We start from the raw sequence: 22,235 nt of genomic DNA, 5'->3' as shown, positions 1-22,235 counted from the left end.
CTCTGTACACAAACAATTTGCAGTGTTTGAATACCCTGTTTTGTCAACAACAACAAAAAAATGAATGCACAAGGGGCAATGAGAAAATGCAATCCAGTGTGGAGCTAGTGCACTTTTTTTTTTAAACTCCAGCAATAAAATAAATATGATTAGATTGGACATCTGGGGCCGTTATCTGACCTTCCAGTCCGGGTCTGGCTAATCTCCCAGGTCAACACCAAATCATCCCCCATGATATTAAAAGGATTGACCAGCAAAACCTCCCATGCAGCACGCTGCTCCGAGGCTCTTACCGACTGACACCAGTGGGAGTCCAATCAGAGGAATCCCACAATCCCATTATGGTCTAAGGAAAAGTGTGTTTTATTATGTTTGCGTGTGTGCGGGTGGAGCTTTGCGAGCCTGTGGCCCAGGAGCTCATAAAGAGCTGATCCGCGGCAAACTTATTAACCTCTACATAAATGTTGATGTTGGAGAAATGTAGCAGGATACAACCCTGGGTCAGGGCCAAACATGAACTGGAAGGCTGTTATAGAGGTAATATATTCACTTTATACACATGAAGTGACACATGCTCACACAAGAGGCCGTAAAAAAATGAAAATCGTAAATGTTGCTGGCACTAAAAAAAAGTGCTTGATCTTAATTTTAAAAGTTCTCCTTTTGCTGAATAAACAGTGTTGTCAAGGTAACCAAGACTGCCCATTTCTCTATCTGTATTTAACATATGAGCCCTGTGTTTGTTGGCTGTAATGTGGTGAATTAGCTTCATGTAGGAGACCCCAGCTGACCCCCATTATACAGTCAGGGACACATTTAATTAGCGGCAACTCACGTGAAACGACAAAATGTATTAATATTAATGGAGGTTTAATTGAGGTCGTTTTGGTCCCCCGTTGAGGCTTTCAACCTCTAAAATGGCTGACGTGTGATAGTGTGAGGAGAGGGAGCCCACACCCAGGGTTCGCCCATTTCGTATGTGACCCCGGAGAGGATGACAGCCATCTCCCATAATTCATCTGAGGATGTCACCTTCTTGACAGATAAAAGGCCCTGTGGACAGTGTGTGTGTGTGTGTGTGTGTGTGTGTGTGTGTGTGTGTGTGTGTGTGTGTGTGTGTGTGCATGTGTGTGTGCGTGTGTGTGTGTAAAGTCATTTTTAGTTATACTTGTGCAGACACTTTGACCAGTCCTCAGAGGGATAGCCTGCAGATTATTTTTATGCTGCAATGTGTGTGTGTGTGTGTGTGTGTGTGTGTGTGTGGGCGTGCGTGCACATGCATCTACATGTGTGAGGTGTCTGCTCGTGCACTTCAAAGTGAAGGTCAAATCCAACAGGATAATTAATGTCACTGCTTTTTATATAATGTTAAATCAAACCCTGGAACTGCTCCCTCTGGAGGATCAGCTGTCCAATTTAATTTAGGCTGCAGAGCGAGAAAATGAAAAAGCAAGCCCCATGTCCCTGCACCCTGGGACAGTGTCTCCGTACCTTTCATCTTCTTTTTATCAAGACCACACAACAGGTAGACAGGGGCCTGGGACGTTTCACCAATCTGGCCCAAAGGGACGGTCTATTCAAAAGATACAGCCTTTCAAAGAAACTCAAGTTAAAGTTTTACCAAAATGGACCCCAGGAATCCCAGGTGCCTCTTGTAAAATGAGAGGGATTTCAGTTGCTCTGATTTTTCATTACTGCATAACAAATACTGCTAACCAAAGGGACAGCTTTGGCTTATTCCAAATACAGGATTTATTTCCCATGGCTATCACACCATGCATAACACAAACCTCATTTCCATGAGCTGCTTTTCAAATTAATGAGTGCAGTTTTTTCAAATCAAATCCGAGATACTGTATATACGGATCACCTTACCAGTGCCTGGTTTAAAATTAGTGAGATACCTCTACACTCATATACATTCTCAATTATTCTTTTACATCCTCCTTTTAAAGTGCAATTCTCCCTCTCTCTTAAATTGTAGTCATATAATTATTCATAGTTATAGCAGTTTAAATGTGTTTTAATTGTGCGATCAAAAACTAAAATGCCATAAATGGATTTTTTGGAAATCATACAACTTCATACAAAGTGCAGTAAACAAAAGAAACCTCAATTAAATCAGTATTGGCTGTGAAAATCTTTGTCTTTCAAACAGCTGCAGTTCTTCTCAGGGCACCTGTACGCAATTCTTCAAGGTACTCGGTCGGTTCAAGCATCTTGGAGAAGTTCCCACAGTTCTTCTGTGAATTTAAGCGTCTCAGTCGCCTCTGTCTCTTCATGTAATCCCACACTGACTCCACGATGTTGAGATCAGGGCTCTGTGGGGGCAGTACCATCTGTTGCACGACTCCTTGTTCTTCCTGTCGATGAAGATGGTTCTTTATGACTCTGGCTGTTTGAGGTTGTTGTAATGCTGCAGAATACATTTGGGACTGACCAGGTGCCTTTTTGATTGTATTTCATTATGGATAAGAATCTAAACATCTAAAGTGCCTAAAAGTTTTGCACAGTTCTGTACATGAGAATGCAAACATGCACAGTCATACCATTCATATTTACTGCCCTGCTTTCCACACCCTACTTTCCATATATTATAGTAATAATGTATGTGAGTTTTTACAGATCTTTTGAATAGATCAATGATAAATCAACTTTAATATAATCCCACATTGTATAATAGAACAACATTAGCGCTCTATGGCAGCATCCACAGTCATTTTTACAAGGATACATTTACATAGAGTGAGACCTGCTCTCAGATTTTTAGTCTATGAACCCATGGAGCCAGAAAATAATTACCTTTTAATGGACCAATTCCACAAAGTAATGTTTTCTAAAATTAATAGCTGGACACTGTTGTTTATGCCAGTATAGACTAATTATACTGTCCAAAATCCCTGGAAGAGCACAAATTAAACTATGTTTTGGGTGAGCTTTACGATAGACCACAAATTAGATTATTAGAGCTGCAACTCTAGACGTTAGTTGATTAACAGATAAGTCAATCAACAGAAAATTAGTTGGCAACTATCTTAAACACAGATTAATCATTTTTGAGCATTTTTTTGAAGAACTGCTGATTAATTAATTGTAGTATACTTTTTGAAGTGTAATTGTAAATTGCAGAGGAGTCACCATGATACCATGACGTCATAGTTCTGTTCTAATTTGATATTTATATGTTTTGTTTATGATGAGCCCAACCAGAACATTATAGTACAATTTTAAGTAAAGAAATGTTTATGGTGAAGAAAAATGAACCTGTGTATATGCACAATATATACAATGCAATATAGTTTCAGTTTCAGTTTAGATACATCAAGCAATCAATAACAAAAGACAAAATATTTAGAAAATGTAAATAGAAAAAAAATTTAATTACATTAAATTAAATTAATTTTAAAAATCTGAGAATAAGAGAAAAGGCTTATTTAAATTTACAGACATGACACACAATAAAATAATAATATAAACACACAATATATGTAGTTTGATTTAGTATTTTTTTAAATTTGGAAAGTAAGGGTCAGGCAGCAAAGTACATTTCTATATGGGGTTCAGTTTTCCCACACACTTTAGTTTGTAATTATCTTGGAGAGAATTTGGATATTTTGTGTTCACGCCACGTTTATTTTTTGTATTATTATTAATTATTATTATAACACAGAGGGAGTCATTTTTGAACAGGCAACATTTGCGGTGACCTCATTTGACTGACAGGACCCACCCACTCCCAGCGGATCATGGATGCAGGAAGCTCCGGAGCCGGCTCCGGTGAGGCGATATCATTCATTTATTTAAGTGTTTAAACCATAGTCGACTGTATTCACTGATAATTATTAATATTACTTTAGAGGCTGCATCATTAGCAGACTGTGAGCAAACTGAAATATATAAAATTAGGTCGTTTTTAATGCTAATTCACTGAGCTAGCTCCTGTAGCTTCAACTCGCCGTCATTAAACAGACTGATGAAGAGCTCTGTGTGTGACTTTAATATATATTACAGCAGTTTACACCGCTAGTAATGTGACATATAGCACGGTTTTTATATATAGCAGTTAGATTATAATAATAATTGTCATTAATACAATCCGGATGTACAAACTGAGCGCTCATTGGCTGGAGGAGCCACGCTGAACTTTCCTATTGGACAGCTATGGAGGAGCTTTTTGTTTACTAGTGATTTCCTGTAACTATCTATGATATTGTGATAAGGGATGGGATCACTGGTTTTAAAGTCTGTCTAAAACAAACAGTCAGTTGCCCAACTGAAGCCAACTTAGTGTCCATTAGCAGATCACCTTCATAATGCATTGCAGTGTAAGTGATGGGAACCAAATCCACTTCCAGTGTGCAAAAAGTTTAATCTTGTGCTAATATGAATAGTCATGGTCATGAGATAAATCTAAGGGGTGTTGAGCAGGGGCAGAGCTAAGGGGTGGCTTTTGGGGCTGCAGCCCTGAATGTTTAGTCAAAAGCCCCAATCTAATTCATTATGGTTATTTATTTATTTGTATGTGCATTTTTATTTTGTGAAAATTTTTGCTAATGATCAAAATAAATCACTACTACTACTAATATTTGCAGTAGTCATACAATGCAGTAACATTAAATTCTGCACGTTAAAAATTTCCCCTAGCTCTGTGTGCTCTAGGCTTAGCTAGTTTAGTCAACTCATAAATCTGCCACTGGTGTTGGATGGGAAACAAAAAAGAAAAGAGAGCAAAAAAGATAAAACTACATAAATGCATTCATGAATAATCAAAAAGTTAGTCTTTAACTTCTTTAGTCCTCCACAGTTGTTTATTTAAAACCATGTGAGAGAAAATGTCTCTTTGGAGGAGCTGCAAACATCTTAAACATGACAAAGAGTGTAGTGAAAAAAAAAAAAAAGTACAATATTCTCAATTTAATTATATTTTTGAATTGGAGTAGAAGTATCAAGTATCATGAAATAAAAATACTCTAGTAAAGTACATGTACCTTTAAGAATGGTTCTTAAGTACAGTACTTGATTATATGAACTTAGTTACAGTGTACCTCTGCAGGTTTACAGCATTATGGAATATTTCGGGACATGCGTTTGTTGATATTGTGCTGGAGTGGTTGTAAACTTCAATTGCCAAAAAGCAGTACGCACGTAGTCAAGCTGGGAGTCTGTGTCCCTGAGGCTGTCCAGCAGCTACCAGGTCTTGTCTAGATTAAGCTAAAATGGATTACACTTCACACCTTGCATCATGAAAGATTTCCGAAGTCTCTCCAGATGTCACCTGTGCTCAGATACAAGGGCTGGCCCTGTCCCAAAACTTCAAGAATGAACTTACACTGAAATGAAGTGCAGTAATGTCCTAGAACGTGAAATATGTCCAAGAAATATGAATTCAGTGCTTCAACTAATGGATGTTTTTATTTTGAATTAATCTGTCAATTATTTTCACCACTCACTAATTAATCATTTGATCAGTAAAACATCTTAAAATGCTGAAAAACACCCATCGTGACATCCTTTTGTCCAAAACCCTAAAATAGATTTATAGTAATGAACGACCAAGAAAGTCCACAAATTCTAACATTAAAACCAAGAAATGTTTGTTATTGCTTGTAAATTAATTAAACAATGGCACCTGTAGCCCAGACAAAGTCCTTCCAATCCTTCCGATAAAAAGCAAGTTGGGGGTCAAGGCTCCATTCAGCGGGTGTTTGGTGACATTGCAGAAGGTGGCACATGAAGTTTGGTGGCAAAAACTGACCGACCTTTGGAAATCTAGTCAAAGGGAAAGAAGAGAAGGGAGATATTAAGATCGGTTAATAAGTGTGATGGTACACCTGTCAGTGTAAGCAAAAAAAAGAAAAAAGCAAAAAAATAAACAAAAATAAAAAAATATCACGTCACCTTCATTTGGCGTCCTAGGTGACTACCTATGTGGCTAATATCAGAGGTCGCTCTCCTTCTCACGTTTGTTTTATTTGTTGAAACAATGACCACAGCTGCTAGACATGAAAGAGAAGATGTGCTACTTTGCATTGAGCACATCTCAAAACTTCAAAACTCTGTTCAAGTTGCTACTTTCTAGGACTGCAATTCATTATCAGTTAATCTCATGATTATTTTCTCCATTAATCATTTTATCTGTAAAATGTTAGAAAATAGTGAAAATATCTAAGCTTAGTTGACGTCATTGTCTCGCATATGACACATAGCAATACATTTCACAATACAACAAATATATGCATAATGACACGTAAAGCAGTCATGTTTGAATTAATGAAATATATCCCACACTTGTACAACACTTTGTATGTGTAAAGGAAAAACTTCAATATATTTTTACCTACCACTTGCCAAGAATTGTTCATTATGACAACAGAAATGTGTTAAATGATAACATTCAGTACACTGAAAAATGTGAATAATGATCTCTCATCGGGGGTTCACACTTACCGTTGTTTAGCTTATTTGCTCCCTGTGTTCCCTCAGCATGCTTTGGATGTTTTCACACCTTTATTTTAAGATGTGTCACCCATGATGTGAACTGAGTTTTCGCACTCTTTGCTGTCTCTATAACACACATTCTTTCTTGGATTTATTTTTTGGTCATACCTATAATGAGTCTTCATCTCATTCACCGCTCCATCCCACCTAATGTCCCCTTTTGATCCTTCTATCAGGTGTAGGTTTGAGGATGTGGCTTCTGTGCGTCCTGCTGCTGTCGTTGCTCTCTGCAGTAGCCGTGGGTACCGACTCCAAGGCTGTCACCACCACACTCACAACAAAATGGACTGACACTCCTCTGCTGCTCGAGGCCAGGTACAACACAACTCTGAACAGTTGCAACCTTTTGGCTACTTACATAAGACATTACATTTCAGTAGCAGATAGCAGATAAATCAGCATCCTTAGGGCTGGTCGGGTCATTACTGAGACGGCCCTCTAAGTGAGTTTAAACTGTCTCATTGACATGTCCTTGAGCAAGACGCTGAATACATAAAGGCTTCAGATGCTGTAATGTTGACCCTAAGCTCTGACTTTCCTACAGAAAATCTTTCTTTCAAACTTATTAATTATTCAACAGCCTGTTTGGATGCACTGATTTTACTGTTACATAAAAAGGATTTAAGCATTTTACACTTTGAGTTGGACATATTCTTTCTGTTCTCTGCTTCTCTACCATTGCCACCTTCGTCATCTTCTTTCTCAGTGAGTTCCTGGCAGAGGAGAGCCAGGAGAAGTTCTGGGACTTTGTGGAAGCCAATCAGAACATAGAAGGAGAACACGACGGTAGGTTAAAGCTGCTGCAGCCAACGTGAGAGTAGTTTTTCACTTTTAGTCTCTGTGCTGTGAGCAGCCAAATTTATGATGTGTGTGCAAGCGTCTTGGCAGCATTTGCAGTGTCAGTGTTTTGTCCAAATACTTATGCAAGCAGTAACATCATAGAACAGAGCTGTATATTATATATTTTTTTTGTTCTGTTTATGTGCCTTTGTTAAAACAGTCAAACCTATGACAGAGTTAAAGAAGCAGTTTTATGAGAAAACATGGTAAAGAATGTTTCTACTACATTTGCCTTTTGACTTATACAGACACAGATCTGGCCTACTATGAACTGATTGTGAAGAGAGCCGGTGCCTTGCTCAGCTCCGTCCAGGTGAACATGCTGAAGTTCGCCCTCTCCCTGAGAGCCTACTCTGCAACAGTATACTCCCTCCAACAGGTACCAGAAAGATGACACGAGTCTGTGTGGGTGTGTATGTGGGTAAAGGTGGCTAATATTCCTGTGAATGTGTTTTCATGTTTGCGTAACCATCCTGCTGTTCTTCATGTTTTTAGATTGCGTCCAATGAGCCTCCTCCCTCTGGCTGCTCAGCCTTTTTTAGCGTCCATGGAGAGAAGACATGCGATACAGAAACTTTTGCAGCACTGCTGAAAACGGCACCGCAAAGGTAACTAAAGAGAGAAACAAGTGAGACGCGATGGCAAAATGAAGCATTAGACTAATTAGAATAAGGACCGGTCCTAACGATTGACTCGTCTCTCTTTCAGGCAGAAGCCATACCTGTTCAAAGGCGATCACAAATACCCAGGATCCAATCCAGACGCTCCCGTTGTCATTCTGTATGGAGAGTTAGGAAAACCAGACTTCCAGAAGCTTCACCAAGTCATATTAACCAAAGTCAATGAAGGACTGGTGACTTACGTGCTCCGTCATTACCTGGCTGTAAGTATTTCTCACATTTCCAAGAAAAATATCTACTGAATGTGTCGATAAAGAATACACAGTTAGTACAGAATGAGTCAGCTGAACAGTTTAATTAAATAGTAGGTACAAAATGGTCTATTCATACCAGCCTCTGCCATCAATGTATGAATGTGTGTATGAATGGGTCAATGCTGGCATGTATTGAAAAGAGCTTTGAGTGATAAGACTAGAAAGGCACTAAATATGAATATATGCAGTCCGTTTACCATTTATCCTTGTATGTAGAGCATTGCCGGGTGAAATCCCAAAGTTTCTTTAAAAAGCCAAACTCTCCTCTCCCTTCACAACTGCAGTAAGTCTGTTAATCAATATTTATTTAAGTAGACATTCTCAGCCCCTATGTGTGAATACACTTCATGTACCTGTTAGTGAACACGAGGTGCGGTGATGATATAAAAGCACTTGGGTTTTAACTTATCCTTAAATTAAAAAAGGAAAAAAAAACGCTGAAGTTTAATTGAGTTTCTCATTTACACCTAGGATGAAAAGTGCTCCTCCAATTTAACATGTCAAGTTGAAGTCGAATTGCTTCTTCCCTCACATGCAAATATAGCTGATAAGTTTTCCCTGTAATTATGCTAAATTATTCTCACCATCTGTCTTGTTAGGCAAGAAGTCCTGCACACTGGAGAGGTTGTAATATCTTTTTTTACTTCAAAGCTCAGAGGCCAATCAGAGGACAGTTAATGTCTCCGGCACTTTGCAAGCAACAGCTGGTTGTCTGTACTTGAAAGCTGTCAAAAAAAAAAAAAAAAAAAGTGAGCGACTATGTGTTTATCTTCTTTTTTTATGTTGCGAGAGTTGTATTTTCACAGCAGAGATTAAAATGAAGACAGAAGCCACTTGGGCAATATTTTTTCAGTGCACTTAGTTGTGTATGGATTGGAAAGATTGTTAAATTTGCAATCAGTGCAGCTGCAAGGAAATGATTGTCTTAACTACTACTGCCAGTTCTTTTTTGAATGCATTTAGGCCCTCGCTGAAGACATCATCAAGTGGCAAGTCAAGACTCATCAAGGGATCTGACACACTCACGATAGGGACCACTAAGTTCTGCCTCTCATCTTTTTTTATTTATAATTCCTCCTTTTTCCCTCCAGAATCCAGGCGGAAAGAAAGTCCATCTGTCTGGGTACGGAGTGGAGCTGGCCATCAAAAGCCAGGAATACAAAGCAAAGGATGACACACAAGTCCAAGGTGCACACACAGGAATACACACAGTCGATACACACGTGGTGTAATCCCACAGGAGTCCTGATGTGCATAATGAGTTAATTGATTGTGGTTTCAGGGGCGGAGGTGAACGCTACAATGATCGGAGAGAATGATCCAGTGGACGAGGTCCAGGGATTCCTTTTTGGCAAACTGAAGTGAGTGAGTCTGTGTCAGCCCATGATAAAAATTCAGAGCTTGGATTACATCCAGGAACTGCACCATGCTCACACTGGCCAAGCATTTTTTCCCTCTGCGGTTTCCTGCCTCAAAGCATCAGCCATAACCGTCTGATAAACTAACCTGACAATAAATAAATAAATCTGTGAATCTTTCTCTGAATTTTTCAATTTAGGCATTTAGCACAAGCACTTACTCTTTGTTTTGTCTGTCTTTCTCTCTCCAGGAGCGTCTACCCAGAGCTGAAAGAGCAGTTAAAAGAGTTGAGGAAGCATTTAGTAGAAAGCACCAATGAAATGGCACCCCTTAAAGTCTGGCAAATGCAAGGTGGGTTTTCTCCCAAATCATATCCTCCTCTTTCAGCAGTGAGCAAATTTTCTTTTCACTTTCTGCTTCCTACTGAAGCGTGAATGGATTTGTTGATAGTATGTGTTTCTGCCTGTTGGCTACATCGCTTATAAATTATTGTACTTAACAGTCTGCTGACAGCAGAGTGAAACACATGTAATACTAACAGAGCTAACAAAAATAAACCATGAGGCACTCTGACTGTGCACCAGTGCTAAACACTTCCTCAGTTTCCAGATAGCAACTGCAGGCACTATTTCTGCCACTTAAATTTTGAGGGAATCAATTTTATGATCCTGTAAATGTACCCTCAAGATTCAGTCGGAGCTTGGCATCCAATGACAAATGATAATAGTGTAATGGCAGAGATCCCAGATTTTCATCCCCATCAAAGTGTAACGAATTGTTTCGTGACCCAAAGTGGCCAATCTGAACCTACAAGTTTATAAAAATTAGGTCCTCCAATCAAGGTTTACTGGTTACTCCTCAATCTTGGCGTAAAACTAAAGTAGACTGTTTTTTTGAAGTTTTGGCTCCTTAACACATTTTGTGTAATTTTTCTGTTTTCTTTTCAATCCTGTTTTTATTATGTTTTATCTCTATATGTATGTTTATGCTTTATTTCTCGTCTGCAACGCCGTATAAACAAAGTATATAAAAATGCTCCCTGAAAGTCGAAAGTCCAGACTTCAACTTGCTCTACTTCTTCCTCGTGATGACGTCAGATTGTTCGCACATGCTCACAAGCAGCTGTTTGTTCTGTAAGATAAAGACAGACGACCACATGATCTTCTCCATTCGAATAATTCGGATTAGATCAGGCTTGAACATGTACAGATGTATTTGAGACGTTTCTGTTTTGAGTAAAGAACAAGGAAAAGAAATGAAATCCTACTACAAGGACTTATTTTAACTGTAGCTGCAAATTTATACCAGCAGAGCCCCAGAATATAAATATAGTCCTGGGAATGTGCATAATACATCCCTTTTAAAGCTATTTAAAGGAAAAGAGGCAAACTATAAAAAGAGTTATTAACTGAACAGGAAACTAAACTAAAAAGAGCAAAAATGTGATCTTATTGATGGAGTTATGATTGCTAATTTTAAATTCCCTCTGATTTAAATTCATCTCGGGCTGCAGAAAGACTGCACTGCAAATCTTTACTGATTTCCCTTTTATCATAAACATTTGCAACACACTCGATACATATGAAAGCATTGAAAGTTAACTAATGTCAACGAGACAATTTCCATCCCTATTGTGAACTTACTGCTGTTTCCATTGTTCCATTCATCTGATTTATTTGAGGTATGCAAGGATCATAAATAAATAAAGGGGAATTACTATTGGTTTTTATTGCTTAAGCAGTGAGATCATTCCACCAGTGAATCAAACTTGCAGCTGAAAATGTATCTGTCTACTTCTGTAATCAATGACTTCGGTCGATCAGTATTCTCTTGATACATTCGAGTCATAACAACATTGAGAAGATATGAGAACATTGTCTGCTACCACATAAAAGCAGTATTGATTAGGATTACATCATGTATTGAATTACGAACTTGAACACTCTTTCACAGACGTAATTATATGTGCTTGTGGATTTTGTCCACCTATTCTTTGTTGCTCGTCCTGATTTATGTGTGTTTTTTAAATCACTAGCAGTAAAGAGTGTTATTTCCATCATTAGGTGTGGTCAGGATGTGAGTGTGAGCCCACTTTGATTGTAGTAAATAAAGGATGCGAGGGAATGTGAGCGTCGCTTGAGCTCGACAGTCAGACTGACATGTGGGCGTCTGTCTTTATCTTCTACCCCAGTGGGGCTCATTAGCTCAGCCTGTTTACAAAGAGGGGGAGACCTCCAGGGGCTAATAATCACACAACACCATTACAGAGATGCTCAGTGCACTGAAATAATCCTCACTAACACTCTTCTTCTCCTTGCATGCTAAAGCTTTAGATGCCCTTGCATTATTTCTACAAATCTCTATCTATACATACATACATGCATACATACATACATGCTTATATGTGCTTATTTTTCCTGAACCTGTGTGTTGACATGCATAGTAGAAGCTGAGGTAGTGTTTAACACATATTCAGTTCTAATTAATGCCTCAAAACAAGCAGCATGACAAGAAATGATTTGCTAATTAATACGTTAATTATCTTGAAGGAAAGTTTTGACATTTTAGGAAATATGCTTTTCTGCTTTCTTGTTGAGAGTTAGAAATGAAGATTGATACCACTGTCTCATTTCCATGCAATAAATATGAAGCTACAGCCAGCAGCTGGCTCAGTTAGCTTAGCACAAAGACTGCAAACAGTTAGCCTGGCTCTGTCCAGAGGTAACACCACCTACCAGCACTGCTAAAGCTCACCTATTAATACATGGTATCTTGTTTGTTTAATCTGTAGAAAAACTCAAAGGAGCTTTAATTGATTTTTTTGAAAATTTAGTGACAGATCAAATGACAATGTTCTTACTGGGCCAGATGCCAATAAATCCTACACACTGGTCCTTTAAGTGTAAAACAATAACTTGCAATTTTATGGGGGATATGTGCTGCACAAGTTCTTACTTCTTACTGAGCTAAGTTAGCTGTCTGTTAGCTGTATACTTTGCACACAGATATGAGAGAGTTATGTCTCTTTTCATCCCCTCTCAGCCAGAGGAATTGCTATCCTAAACATGATCATCATCACTGAAGTAACACTTGACTTTATATTCCAGGAAGTTGCACCTTTAAAGCTGTTATTCTTGTTGAGTTCATTCACAGCACACATTCTGACAGTGTTTCATACTTTTTGTAGTTTTTATTTGGTTAAAAACATTCTCTCTTTGTGTTTCTCTTTCTCTGTTCCCTCTTGTATTTCCTGTTCTTTTGTTCATCATGTCTTTCCCTCTTTTTTTTTTTTTTTTTTTTTTTGCCTACCTACCTACCCGCCCACCTCCTCTTTTATAGATCTAAGTTTCCAGACAGCCGCTCGCATCCTTGCTGCTCCTGCGGTTGATGCCCTCAACGTTATGAAAGACCTCAGTCAGAACTTTCCCACCAAAGCCAGGTATAGAACAAACACACACACACACACACACACACACACACACACATACCAAAAGTAGCTACGGTAAGTAAGTTTACACTAGATATTGACTAGTCTGCAGTTTTACAGTTACATCTACCTTCGTTCCCCTCACAGATCCATCACAAAGACAGTGGTCAACTCCAACATCCAAAAGGAGATCGCAGAGAACCAGAAGGTACAAGTTTGTTTCTCTTTCCAGCTTCTCTACCATATCATTTTATTTAAAGCACCATAACTAACATAAGATTGACTCAAAATAAACCACAGTGCCCATGTTCATTGTTCATTGTAATGAATACACGTTTTTGGACAACAGTGAAGCTCTACGCCACAGAGGAATGAGATATTTCAGGCTTTAACATAGAGATAATATCAATAATTAGAATTCATTTATTGTTGATTTATTGAGATTTATTGACAGCGACAAAAAATGTACAATATTGCCAGCCATATCCTTTAAAGCCTAATCACCAGAGCCTGACTTATAGAGTGGATTTTGTTGATAATATCGGCCCCAATTGGATTAAACAATAAATACTGTGTTTGTGTTAATGTTGGTAGATAAACAGAAAGAAACTGGAGCAAACAAATACATTTTTATCTACATTTGACCATCATTGTTTTAATGTTTTTATCTATTATACTAGTTTCCAGTGAGGTTTATTTGTTCAGATTACTGTGTGCTATTTTCTCTTACTGTTGTGTTTTTTCGGGGCATTTTCTGCATATTAGATAGTGACAGCTGACAGAAAATGAAGGGAGAGAGAGAGGTGGGGTGATGACTTGTGACATATGTCCCTTGAAGGGCTCAAACTGGGGGACATTTTGAATGCATGGTCAGCATCTTAAATCCCCCAAACCACCAGGAAGCTCCATTACTGTCATTTTTAATATTAATTTATTCACACATTTTAAAATATCATGCTTGAGTGTGCAAATCCTGCCAAAGATTTTTGTTCTGTGACTGTGTGTGTTATCAGCCTGCATAATATTATCAGATTATTTTTTTAAATGAATTTCTTCATATCTCAAATTCAATATTACTATTAGTCTCAAAAAATTATAAATTCGATTCGACATCTTTTCTTTATCGCTGCTGCTTGACTTCTTCATCCTCCTTTTCCTTTCTTCTGTCTTTCCGTTTCCCTTCCTGCTAACCATGTCGTCCTGTGGTCAGGGATAATTTAAGTTTAGCTGTTTGCCAATCTAATCCAATAAAGGAGGAAAATAAAGAAAAACAAAGCAAGCATTATTGCATACAGCCGCCATAACGCTGCAGCCTCTTAGCCGTCTGTAGGGAAATATGTCAAAATGAGAACTGAGCTTCCTTGTTTTGCTTTTGTTTCTCCCACCTTTTATTAGTGATAAATTGTAAACAACATCTGATTTGAAAAGAATTCAGTTTCTGACAATGTGTTTGGCTTTGCCCTGCTAATGGAATAGGTAATCACCCCTTTTTCTTGTCAAATATTTATTTTTTCCCCACTCCTCCTCCTTCATGCTATGCTCGCATTATCTTGGTGTGCAGACAGGAGTTTGGGTGGGTGGTGGGGGCGAGCAGCAAACGTCCTAATTACTGAATCAGTGATTCATTCGGCAGGCGCAGTGAGTCCTGCAGCGAGAAATGATTATTGATTGAAGTAGTTTGGACACATGCACTTGCACGCAGACATTTCTTCTCTCTCTCTTACACACACACATGCTGTTTAAGTGGGATGAACAGTATTTGTGTTAATCATGTCTAGTTGTAATTGCAGTGTCTGGAGTATGATTAATCTGATGTCTTTGTCTTTCTGTAATGAGATTTGACTGCGCCAGAACGACTTTGAGCTTTCCTTTGACTGTGCAGATGCTCACACATTTTCTCACGGCCAAACACGCACACAGGCACACACACACACACACACACACACACACACACACATCTACACTCTTTCTCTAATAATTAGATTTGTTTAGTTTGGGGTTTGATTGCTTTAAACAGACTGAAAAACAGAGCTGTCAGTGCTTGTTTGGAGCGTTCGACGTGCTTCGTTAAAATTTGGGTTGACTGTTGCCTCTAGTTTTACAATCTAATTGACTACGCAATGTCCGGCTTTGACGTGATGTGCTACACATCGTGGCAATCTGCTCAGCTGGAGTTGAATGGGGAGTTTTAGGGTTCGATGTGAAGAGGACATTTAGTTGTATTGACACTTATCTCTTCATAGTTTTTCAAAGGAACCCTCGGGCTGCAGCCTGGAGATTCAGCACTGTTCATCAATGGGCTGCATATAGATCTGGACACACAAGACATCTTCAGGTACACATACACAATTATAGCCAAATGTGAATATATATGTAAGAACGTATTATCATCCAGTTAATAAACTGTGCAACATCTTTTATTCTTTTTCCAAGTTGCAAATGTTTTGTCTATGTCAACATATAACATTTATAATATTACAAATAATTATATTTAGTCTCATTTAAAGGACGAAAAATTTGTCTATCTATTGGCAGAAATGGGATGTAAGATTCATAAGCATATTTCCATTAGTGTGTAATCACCTGAAATGAAAAACCATTGTGTTTTCGTTATCAGAGAATGGGTCCTACATAGGGAGTGGGTCTCCTTCCATGAAGTCCACAAAATTTCTACAGTAGCCCAGAAAAGACAAACCAAATACTGTTCTAGAGAGGGTTGTTGGTGGCCACTGTCGGTTCTCTACACTCTTAAAGGGGAGGTAGATGGGAAGGGTATTCAGTTCAACACTAGATGCCACTAAAATAAATCCTTCACATTGGTCCTTTAAATTCTAAGACCTTGGCGATACACTCGTCCAAACATACAGATAATGATGTTAATATACAACAGGATTCAGGTTATGAAATTCAAAATTAAGTTCATATAACAACAGAACAGAATTGCTGGAGTCTAATTGTCAAAGAAGGAAATAGCTGCTGATTTCCCAGTCAGTGAAACTAGAGTCCATAGCATGCAGGAAACAGATGTCTTTTCAACCTGAATTTAAAAATAAATTAAAAATAGAAGTAATTACAACCTTGATTTGATTTCCCCATGCAACCACCAGAAGCTGTAGTGTTTCCGTACCGCAATAAGAACACATATAGTTTACAGTAAACAAGGTCGTCTCGCAACCTGCCTGTCTCAGAAAGGGAGAAAATGCAAATGAGCTAATTATGTATCAGGAAAAATAATAAAGCAGTAAATGGTGTTGGACTGCAGCTAATGTTTATTTTCATAGTCGATTAATCTGTCAATTATATTTTAGATTATTGCAGATTAGTGGTCAATGTCTGTAAGAAATTAAAATAATTGTTAAACCTACCCATTATGAGTCTAACTATAACAATCAAAAGCCCAAAGATGTTAATTTTTAAAGAAATCCTCACATTTAAGAAATGATTAAAAAAAGAAAAGATTAATATTTGACAAGTTTCAAAATGTATGTTTAAAATCTGAGTTGCATCCAGATTTGTGTACTTTTGTTTTAAATTTAAATATTCAAAATAAACGCGTACACCCTGTTTATTAATAAAAATGAAAATAATGAGCTCTAGCTATGAATCTTTTTTACAGAGCTACTCTCATGTTCATCATTACACCCACGTCCACACTCTGACTCACCTCTGTCCTTTTGTTACCTGCAGCGTGTTTGAAGTGCTGCGCAGTGAGGCCCGGGTGATGGAGGGTCTTCGCTCTCTTCACATCGAGACACCCTACATCCATGACATCCTGAAGCTCAACGTCCAGCCCTCTGACTCTGATTATGCCGTCGATATCCGCAACCCCGCCATCAGTGTAAGAAATGACATACTGTATGTCTACGTGCAATCAAAGCCTCAAAGTGCAGCTGCTTGGAACAGAAAATGCAAACAGTTCGAGTTACTTATGTTTGATCAATTCATGGTTCCCACATGTCCTTAGAAATACAACTTTCCAGACATGGAAATGTCTTGGGGAAATGAAAAAATGTTCCAAAATGGAAAGACAAGTTGTTCCTGGAAATATTTTTAATGTGCAACAAAGCATTTCAAGCCTTCAAATGTGTTTTCCATGACAGCTGGGAGCTCAAATGACAGCTGTGGTCAGGGATGAAATCAAGTTTAAATTATATGACATCACATTTTCAGACTGATAATGTCTTTTAAAGTTTCCTGCAAACGTATAATAATACCTTACTAAATTACTTTAGTCCCCAGCAGTTGAATATAGGTTCTTAGTTGCACTGATAAATAAATAGCAGCTTTGTTTTGCGGCTAGGTAACCATTTATTTATATCTCCTTTCAACCATTTCCTTTTCAATTCCCCTTTATTTGTTTAGTGGATTAACAACTTGGAGACAGACCACAGGTACAGCTCGTGGCCCTATAATGTGCAGGAGCTGCTCAGACCGACCTTCCCCGGAGTCATCAGGCAGATCCGCAAGAACTTCCACAATCTGGTATGCCCCTGCCTGATTATTCAACCATTTGTGAATCCTAATATCTGAATCCTTGTTAAATATATCTGTGTGTGTGTGTGTGTGTGTGTGTGTGTGTGTGTGTGTGTGTGTGTGTGTTGCAGGTGATGATTCTGGATCCAACCCAGGAAAACGCTGCTGAGCTCCTGAGCGTTGCAGAAATGTTTTACTCGAACAACATCCCGCTCAGGTTTGTGTTTAGGACTGTGTATATTTTAGTTAGTTGTAAAAATACATTCTGTGTATAACAGGAAGAAGAAGCGCCCACACAACAGGTGCCGTTTATGCAGGTAAAAGTACAGAAAAACTAAATTCAGGAACTCTTGCTAGATATTTGTCCTTAAGTGCCACCCACGGCTGGTATATAATTCAGACTGATTATGTGTTTGTCAGACCCTGATGAAGAGTCGATACGCGTTGGTCTGCTTGATTGCTTTTGCTCTAAGAATACATTCACTATATCATTTCACCTGAAGATGGGGCGCCTTAGTTTTTTTTTCTTCCATGGTTGTCTGCACAGCTTAAGAATAAATATCTAGTATGACTTCCTGGATTTTGTTTTATAGATTCTGTATATGTTGGATATTATTTTCCGATGAATGTGGAGATAATATGTTTTAATATTCCCCCACTTAAGCCAGAAGATTAAAAAAAAGATGTTGGAGAGATGCATTTGGGATGTTTATTTAAAATCCATTTTAATTTAAGAGTTCAGTCAGGCAAGGTCTGGGAGACCTTTGATACCTCCCTGCATGTGGCATCTTGGGATGGTCAGTTTGTTTGAATACTGATGAAGCAGACAGCATACACGCTGCATTTTAACTCACCCATATGCATACAAGAATCCACTGAAGAAACTTATGTAGTCTGTTTGTGTTTTAGGATTGGGTTGGTGTTTGTGGTGTCAGATGAAGACGACATAGACGGTATGCAGGATGCGGGCGTGGCACTGGTCCGAGCCTACAACTACATCAGCGATGAGGTGGACAGCCAGAGCGCTTTTGAAGCCGTCATCTCGGTGAGTCGACCTTTCATGAACAGTGTGATGAAGACCTGGCTCCTCTAAAGACTCCTAATGAGAACAGCATTTATAAGATGGATAGTCGTGATGGTTGTCTAATTAAAAAAATTGTCCCCTCCTTCCTTCCTCTAGATGTTTAACCGTGTGCCCATTGGTGCTAAGCTGAGTGTTGGGGATGTAGTCAAAGTGCTGGAGAAGAGGTTCCCCTACGTAGAGGTCAGCAGCGTCCTGGGAGCCGACTCCAGCTACGACGGCAACAGGAAGGTGAGATGGGTTGAGTGTGGTGTCACTGTGCCAAATGCTGCTGTGATTTTATTGATATTAGCAGTCAAATCAAATCAAAGTCCTGATTTTTAGACTGAGGTAAAAGTGAGAACAGGCCATTTTATTTGCTTTATCTGGGATATTTCAGAAACACTGCCAATTTAAAGTGCTTTACAAATTGCATTAATATGTAATACAATCAAAGCAGATGAAATAATGATAAGGTAAGGAGCATCTACTACTGAAAAATCCTAACACATCTAAATATTTAGATGAGAGCAAAAAGTAGTATAACCAAAGTGGAGGAAAGCATTTAAACATTTAGGTAGCAGTGAAGAAAGTTTTAAGTTTAGATAGAAACGTGGTCAGTAAATTATTGAGGTTGTTCCAAATTTGTGTAGCTTAGTCACTATGCTTGAATATGCTGAATTTCTTTTTTTGACTCCAGGAATGACTGAATGTTCATGTGGTGAAATATAATTTGAACCCAGTTATTTCTTGAAGTCTCAGTATTTTAAAGTGCTTAATCTGACTTACTGATAACCAGCACAGAGTCTTGAGAAACAGTGTAATGTGTCCTTGAGCTGCAACAATTAGATCCATTATCTGTTGTTGATTAGTAACTATTTCGATAATTGAAAAAATTATTTTAGTCTTTTTTATTTATTTTTTTAAAACCAAAAACACAAAAAAAAAAACTGGTCTCAGATTCTCAGATGCGAGGATTTAATGCTGTTCTCAGTAAACAGAATATTTTTGGGGTTAGTCAGCATTTTCTTTTTTTTTAACACTTTTTTTCACATTTTCTTTACCAAACAATTAATTAATTGAGAAAATTATCACCAGATTAATTGATAAAGAAAATAATTGTTAATTGCAGCCCTAATGTGTTCATAATATCTGCATTTGAGACAAGTTGTCTCAAAGGCTTAGAAGTTTACTTTTGGATATGTAATAAGAGTATGTCCTGACATAAATCCTTACACTACATATATTTTTTGAGATGTTAAAATATAAATAGATCTCTATTCTCTATTTAAGTCTTTTTTTCAAATCTTCTTTTCAGGAAGGACGGGCATATTACGAGCAGACGGGGGTGGGTCCGTTACCTGTGGTCATGTACAATGGTGTACCTTACCCACGTGAACACCTGGACCCAGACGAACTGGAGACCGTCACCATGCAAAAGATCCTAGAGACTACCTCCTTCTACCAGAGAGCCGTCTACCTGGTGAGTTAGTGCCTACACACACACACACACACACACACACACACACACAACTCAGGCCAGGGTCACTCTTGGGGACATCACATAGACTTTCCTTTATTTCCTTGAGACTTTACCCTAACTTTAATCCCAACTACTGACCCACAAATCAGTCTTTTCCCATTTAGGGGCATGTCTTTTGTCCCCAATTCGACAAGCTTTCCCCAACTGATTCTAAGTCTGAAATTTGTCCCCAAAAGTCTAATAATTCTTTTTAGAAAAAACAGGCAACACACACTGTTAATGCCATCAAATATGATTTAAGGTGACAAATTACACACAGTACAGCCCAAATAACACTTGATTGTGCAGTTGAAACACTTTCTAAATCAACTTGACAAATCTTTACCCATCATAGAAAAAGTGAAGATGTGTTTTTAGATTTTTAGAATTTATTAAAAATCAAAAACTGAAATCTCAAGAATAAAATGTGCAATAAGTGAAAGGAGTATTTTCTGAATCCATTGAATCATCTGATCAGTCTTAAGTAACACATTCAGTGACAATAGAACTTTGACTTTGTTGACAAAGCGATGACACCAAGGCTGAAAACATTTGTGTAGTTTTGAATGTTTGTGTTTTAGTTTGGTGCTGCTGCTATAAAATATAATTTAACTGAAAGAAATGAGACAGAGAGGTCTACATATCATCACATCAAAAGTTAGTGTTACTTTTTGAAGTGGAGTTATGAAGCAGAGTTGTTGATTATACTATCAAGTCTGGTAGTTGTAAAATAAATTTTCTTGTAGGCTGGATTTTGTCTTTTCAGATGGATCTTTGTGAGCATCAGCCATCTGCTGCTCTCTTCTATTTTATGTCATGCCAGTTCTCAGAGGCGCCAAATCTTTGATTGTTTCTTTGAAACAACTCTGAACGTTTTTCTGAGGTCTTTCAGTGCAGTCAGTGTTCATTACTAAAGCAATGAACATGGTGTTAGTCATAACTCTAGTTCTGTTCCTCATTAATGTTAAATCCAAATTTCTCCGTCAATACATAATCATCAGTAATTGCAATGGGAAGGTCTTTAAAACTTGAGGGGTCTTTCTTAACTGACTACATGGATGAAAAGCATGCAGCCAAATACCTCCGGCGTCACTGTTGGGTCTGCAGGAACAGTGAAGAACTTTATTTGCTCATGTTTCCTGTAGGGCGAGCTGGCTACAGATCACGACGTTGTGGACTACATCATGAACCAGCCCAGTGTCGTTCCTCGCATCAACCCCAGGGTGCTGTCCACCAGCAGAACATACCTCGACCTGTCTGATACCAGTGAGTACACATTAGGCACATGAATAAATATGAATCATTCAGATGTGAACATGTTATACATTGTGTATGCTAAAGGTGTTTTTCAGCTCAATATTGAGACATTCAGTAAGGTTCATCTTAAACAACTAGTTGCATGATGCATGATAAAGATGACTGATGTTGTGCAGGTGTTATTTTTACCTCATAATGTGATATTTAGGCCTCACACCTTGAAGACAGTAAAAGAAACGAATGAGCTGATGTTAGGGACTGTCTCAAAAGTGCATATGCAACATGTATTGGTTAGAGAGCTTTTCAGATTTTTGATGTGAACCTCCTCTCACTGCATCCCCAGGTAATGCAATCTGATCCAATAAGCTTTTTAAAACGTCAACTTTATATTCATGTAGGCCTCTTCTGATTATGTAAACAAGCCATTCTGACTCATACTTTTAAAACCTCCTATAGTAGGTAATACTATATAACTATAGTAGTTATATTTCTACTATTAATTTGAGAGCTGCACAGCTTTTGCTGTATTTCGATTTAGTTTAGAGTTACTATTTTGAAGGAGGAGTTCAAATCTGAGTCATGTTTTATTATTAATGTCGTTATAAGCTTGAATGTTGTAAGATTTACTATATATTTTGTTGAAGGCTAAACTGGAACATATAGTTATGAAAAGAATAATTTACAGTAGAAAAACATTTATCAAAGAAAATAAAATCGAGACTACTTCTAACTACTTTTGCTGTAGGCCAAATCCAAATCCAAATCCAGATATTTTCCTGACATAAAAAGATACAAACAGTAGTTCTGAGTTACACCCCTCACACTGATGTATCTTAGCAGACTACAAATGATCATCTGAGGTACA

The 22,235-nt window shown here is 38.1% G+C and overlaps 1 protein-coding gene across 1 annotated transcript in view; it reads left to right on the top strand.

The window, feature by feature from the left end:
* Nucleotides 1-3,732: 3,732 nt before the first annotated feature.
* uggt1 (UDP-glucose glycoprotein glucosyltransferase 1) overlaps nt 3,733-22,235 on the top strand; it is a 31,124-nt gene continuing 12,621 nt past the window's right edge. Inside the window, exons 1-19 of the mRNA XM_053335363.1 lie at nt 3,733-3,777; nt 6,675-6,813; nt 7,205-7,284; nt 7,587-7,717; nt 7,834-7,946; nt 8,047-8,221; nt 9,364-9,460; nt 9,555-9,633; nt 9,882-9,982; nt 12,971-13,070; nt 13,206-13,266; nt 15,302-15,393; nt 16,746-16,896; nt 17,421-17,540; nt 17,663-17,748; nt 18,441-18,576; nt 18,712-18,843; nt 19,910-20,074; nt 21,259-21,379. Of these exons, the coding sequence (XP_053191338.1) occupies nt 3,747-3,777; nt 6,675-6,813; nt 7,205-7,284; nt 7,587-7,717; nt 7,834-7,946; nt 8,047-8,221; nt 9,364-9,460; nt 9,555-9,633; nt 9,882-9,982; nt 12,971-13,070; nt 13,206-13,266; nt 15,302-15,393; nt 16,746-16,896; nt 17,421-17,540; nt 17,663-17,748; nt 18,441-18,576; nt 18,712-18,843; nt 19,910-20,074; nt 21,259-21,379 (2,110 nt within the window). The 5' untranslated portion in view covers nt 3,733-3,746. The remainder of the gene's footprint in view (nt 3,778-6,674; nt 6,814-7,204; nt 7,285-7,586; nt 7,718-7,833; nt 7,947-8,046; nt 8,222-9,363; nt 9,461-9,554; nt 9,634-9,881; nt 9,983-12,970; nt 13,071-13,205; nt 13,267-15,301; nt 15,394-16,745; nt 16,897-17,420; nt 17,541-17,662; nt 17,749-18,440; nt 18,577-18,711; nt 18,844-19,909; nt 20,075-21,258; nt 21,380-22,235) is intronic.

The sequence above is a fragment of the Scomber japonicus genome, chromosome 16, assembly GCF_027409825.1.
Source record: "Scomber japonicus isolate fScoJap1 chromosome 16, fScoJap1.pri, whole genome shotgun sequence".
Taxonomy (NCBI): domain Eukaryota; kingdom Metazoa; phylum Chordata; class Actinopteri; order Scombriformes; family Scombridae; genus Scomber; species Scomber japonicus.
The sequence above is the reverse complement of the archived record's forward strand: the minus strand, read 5'-3'. Positions and strand labels throughout refer to the sequence as shown.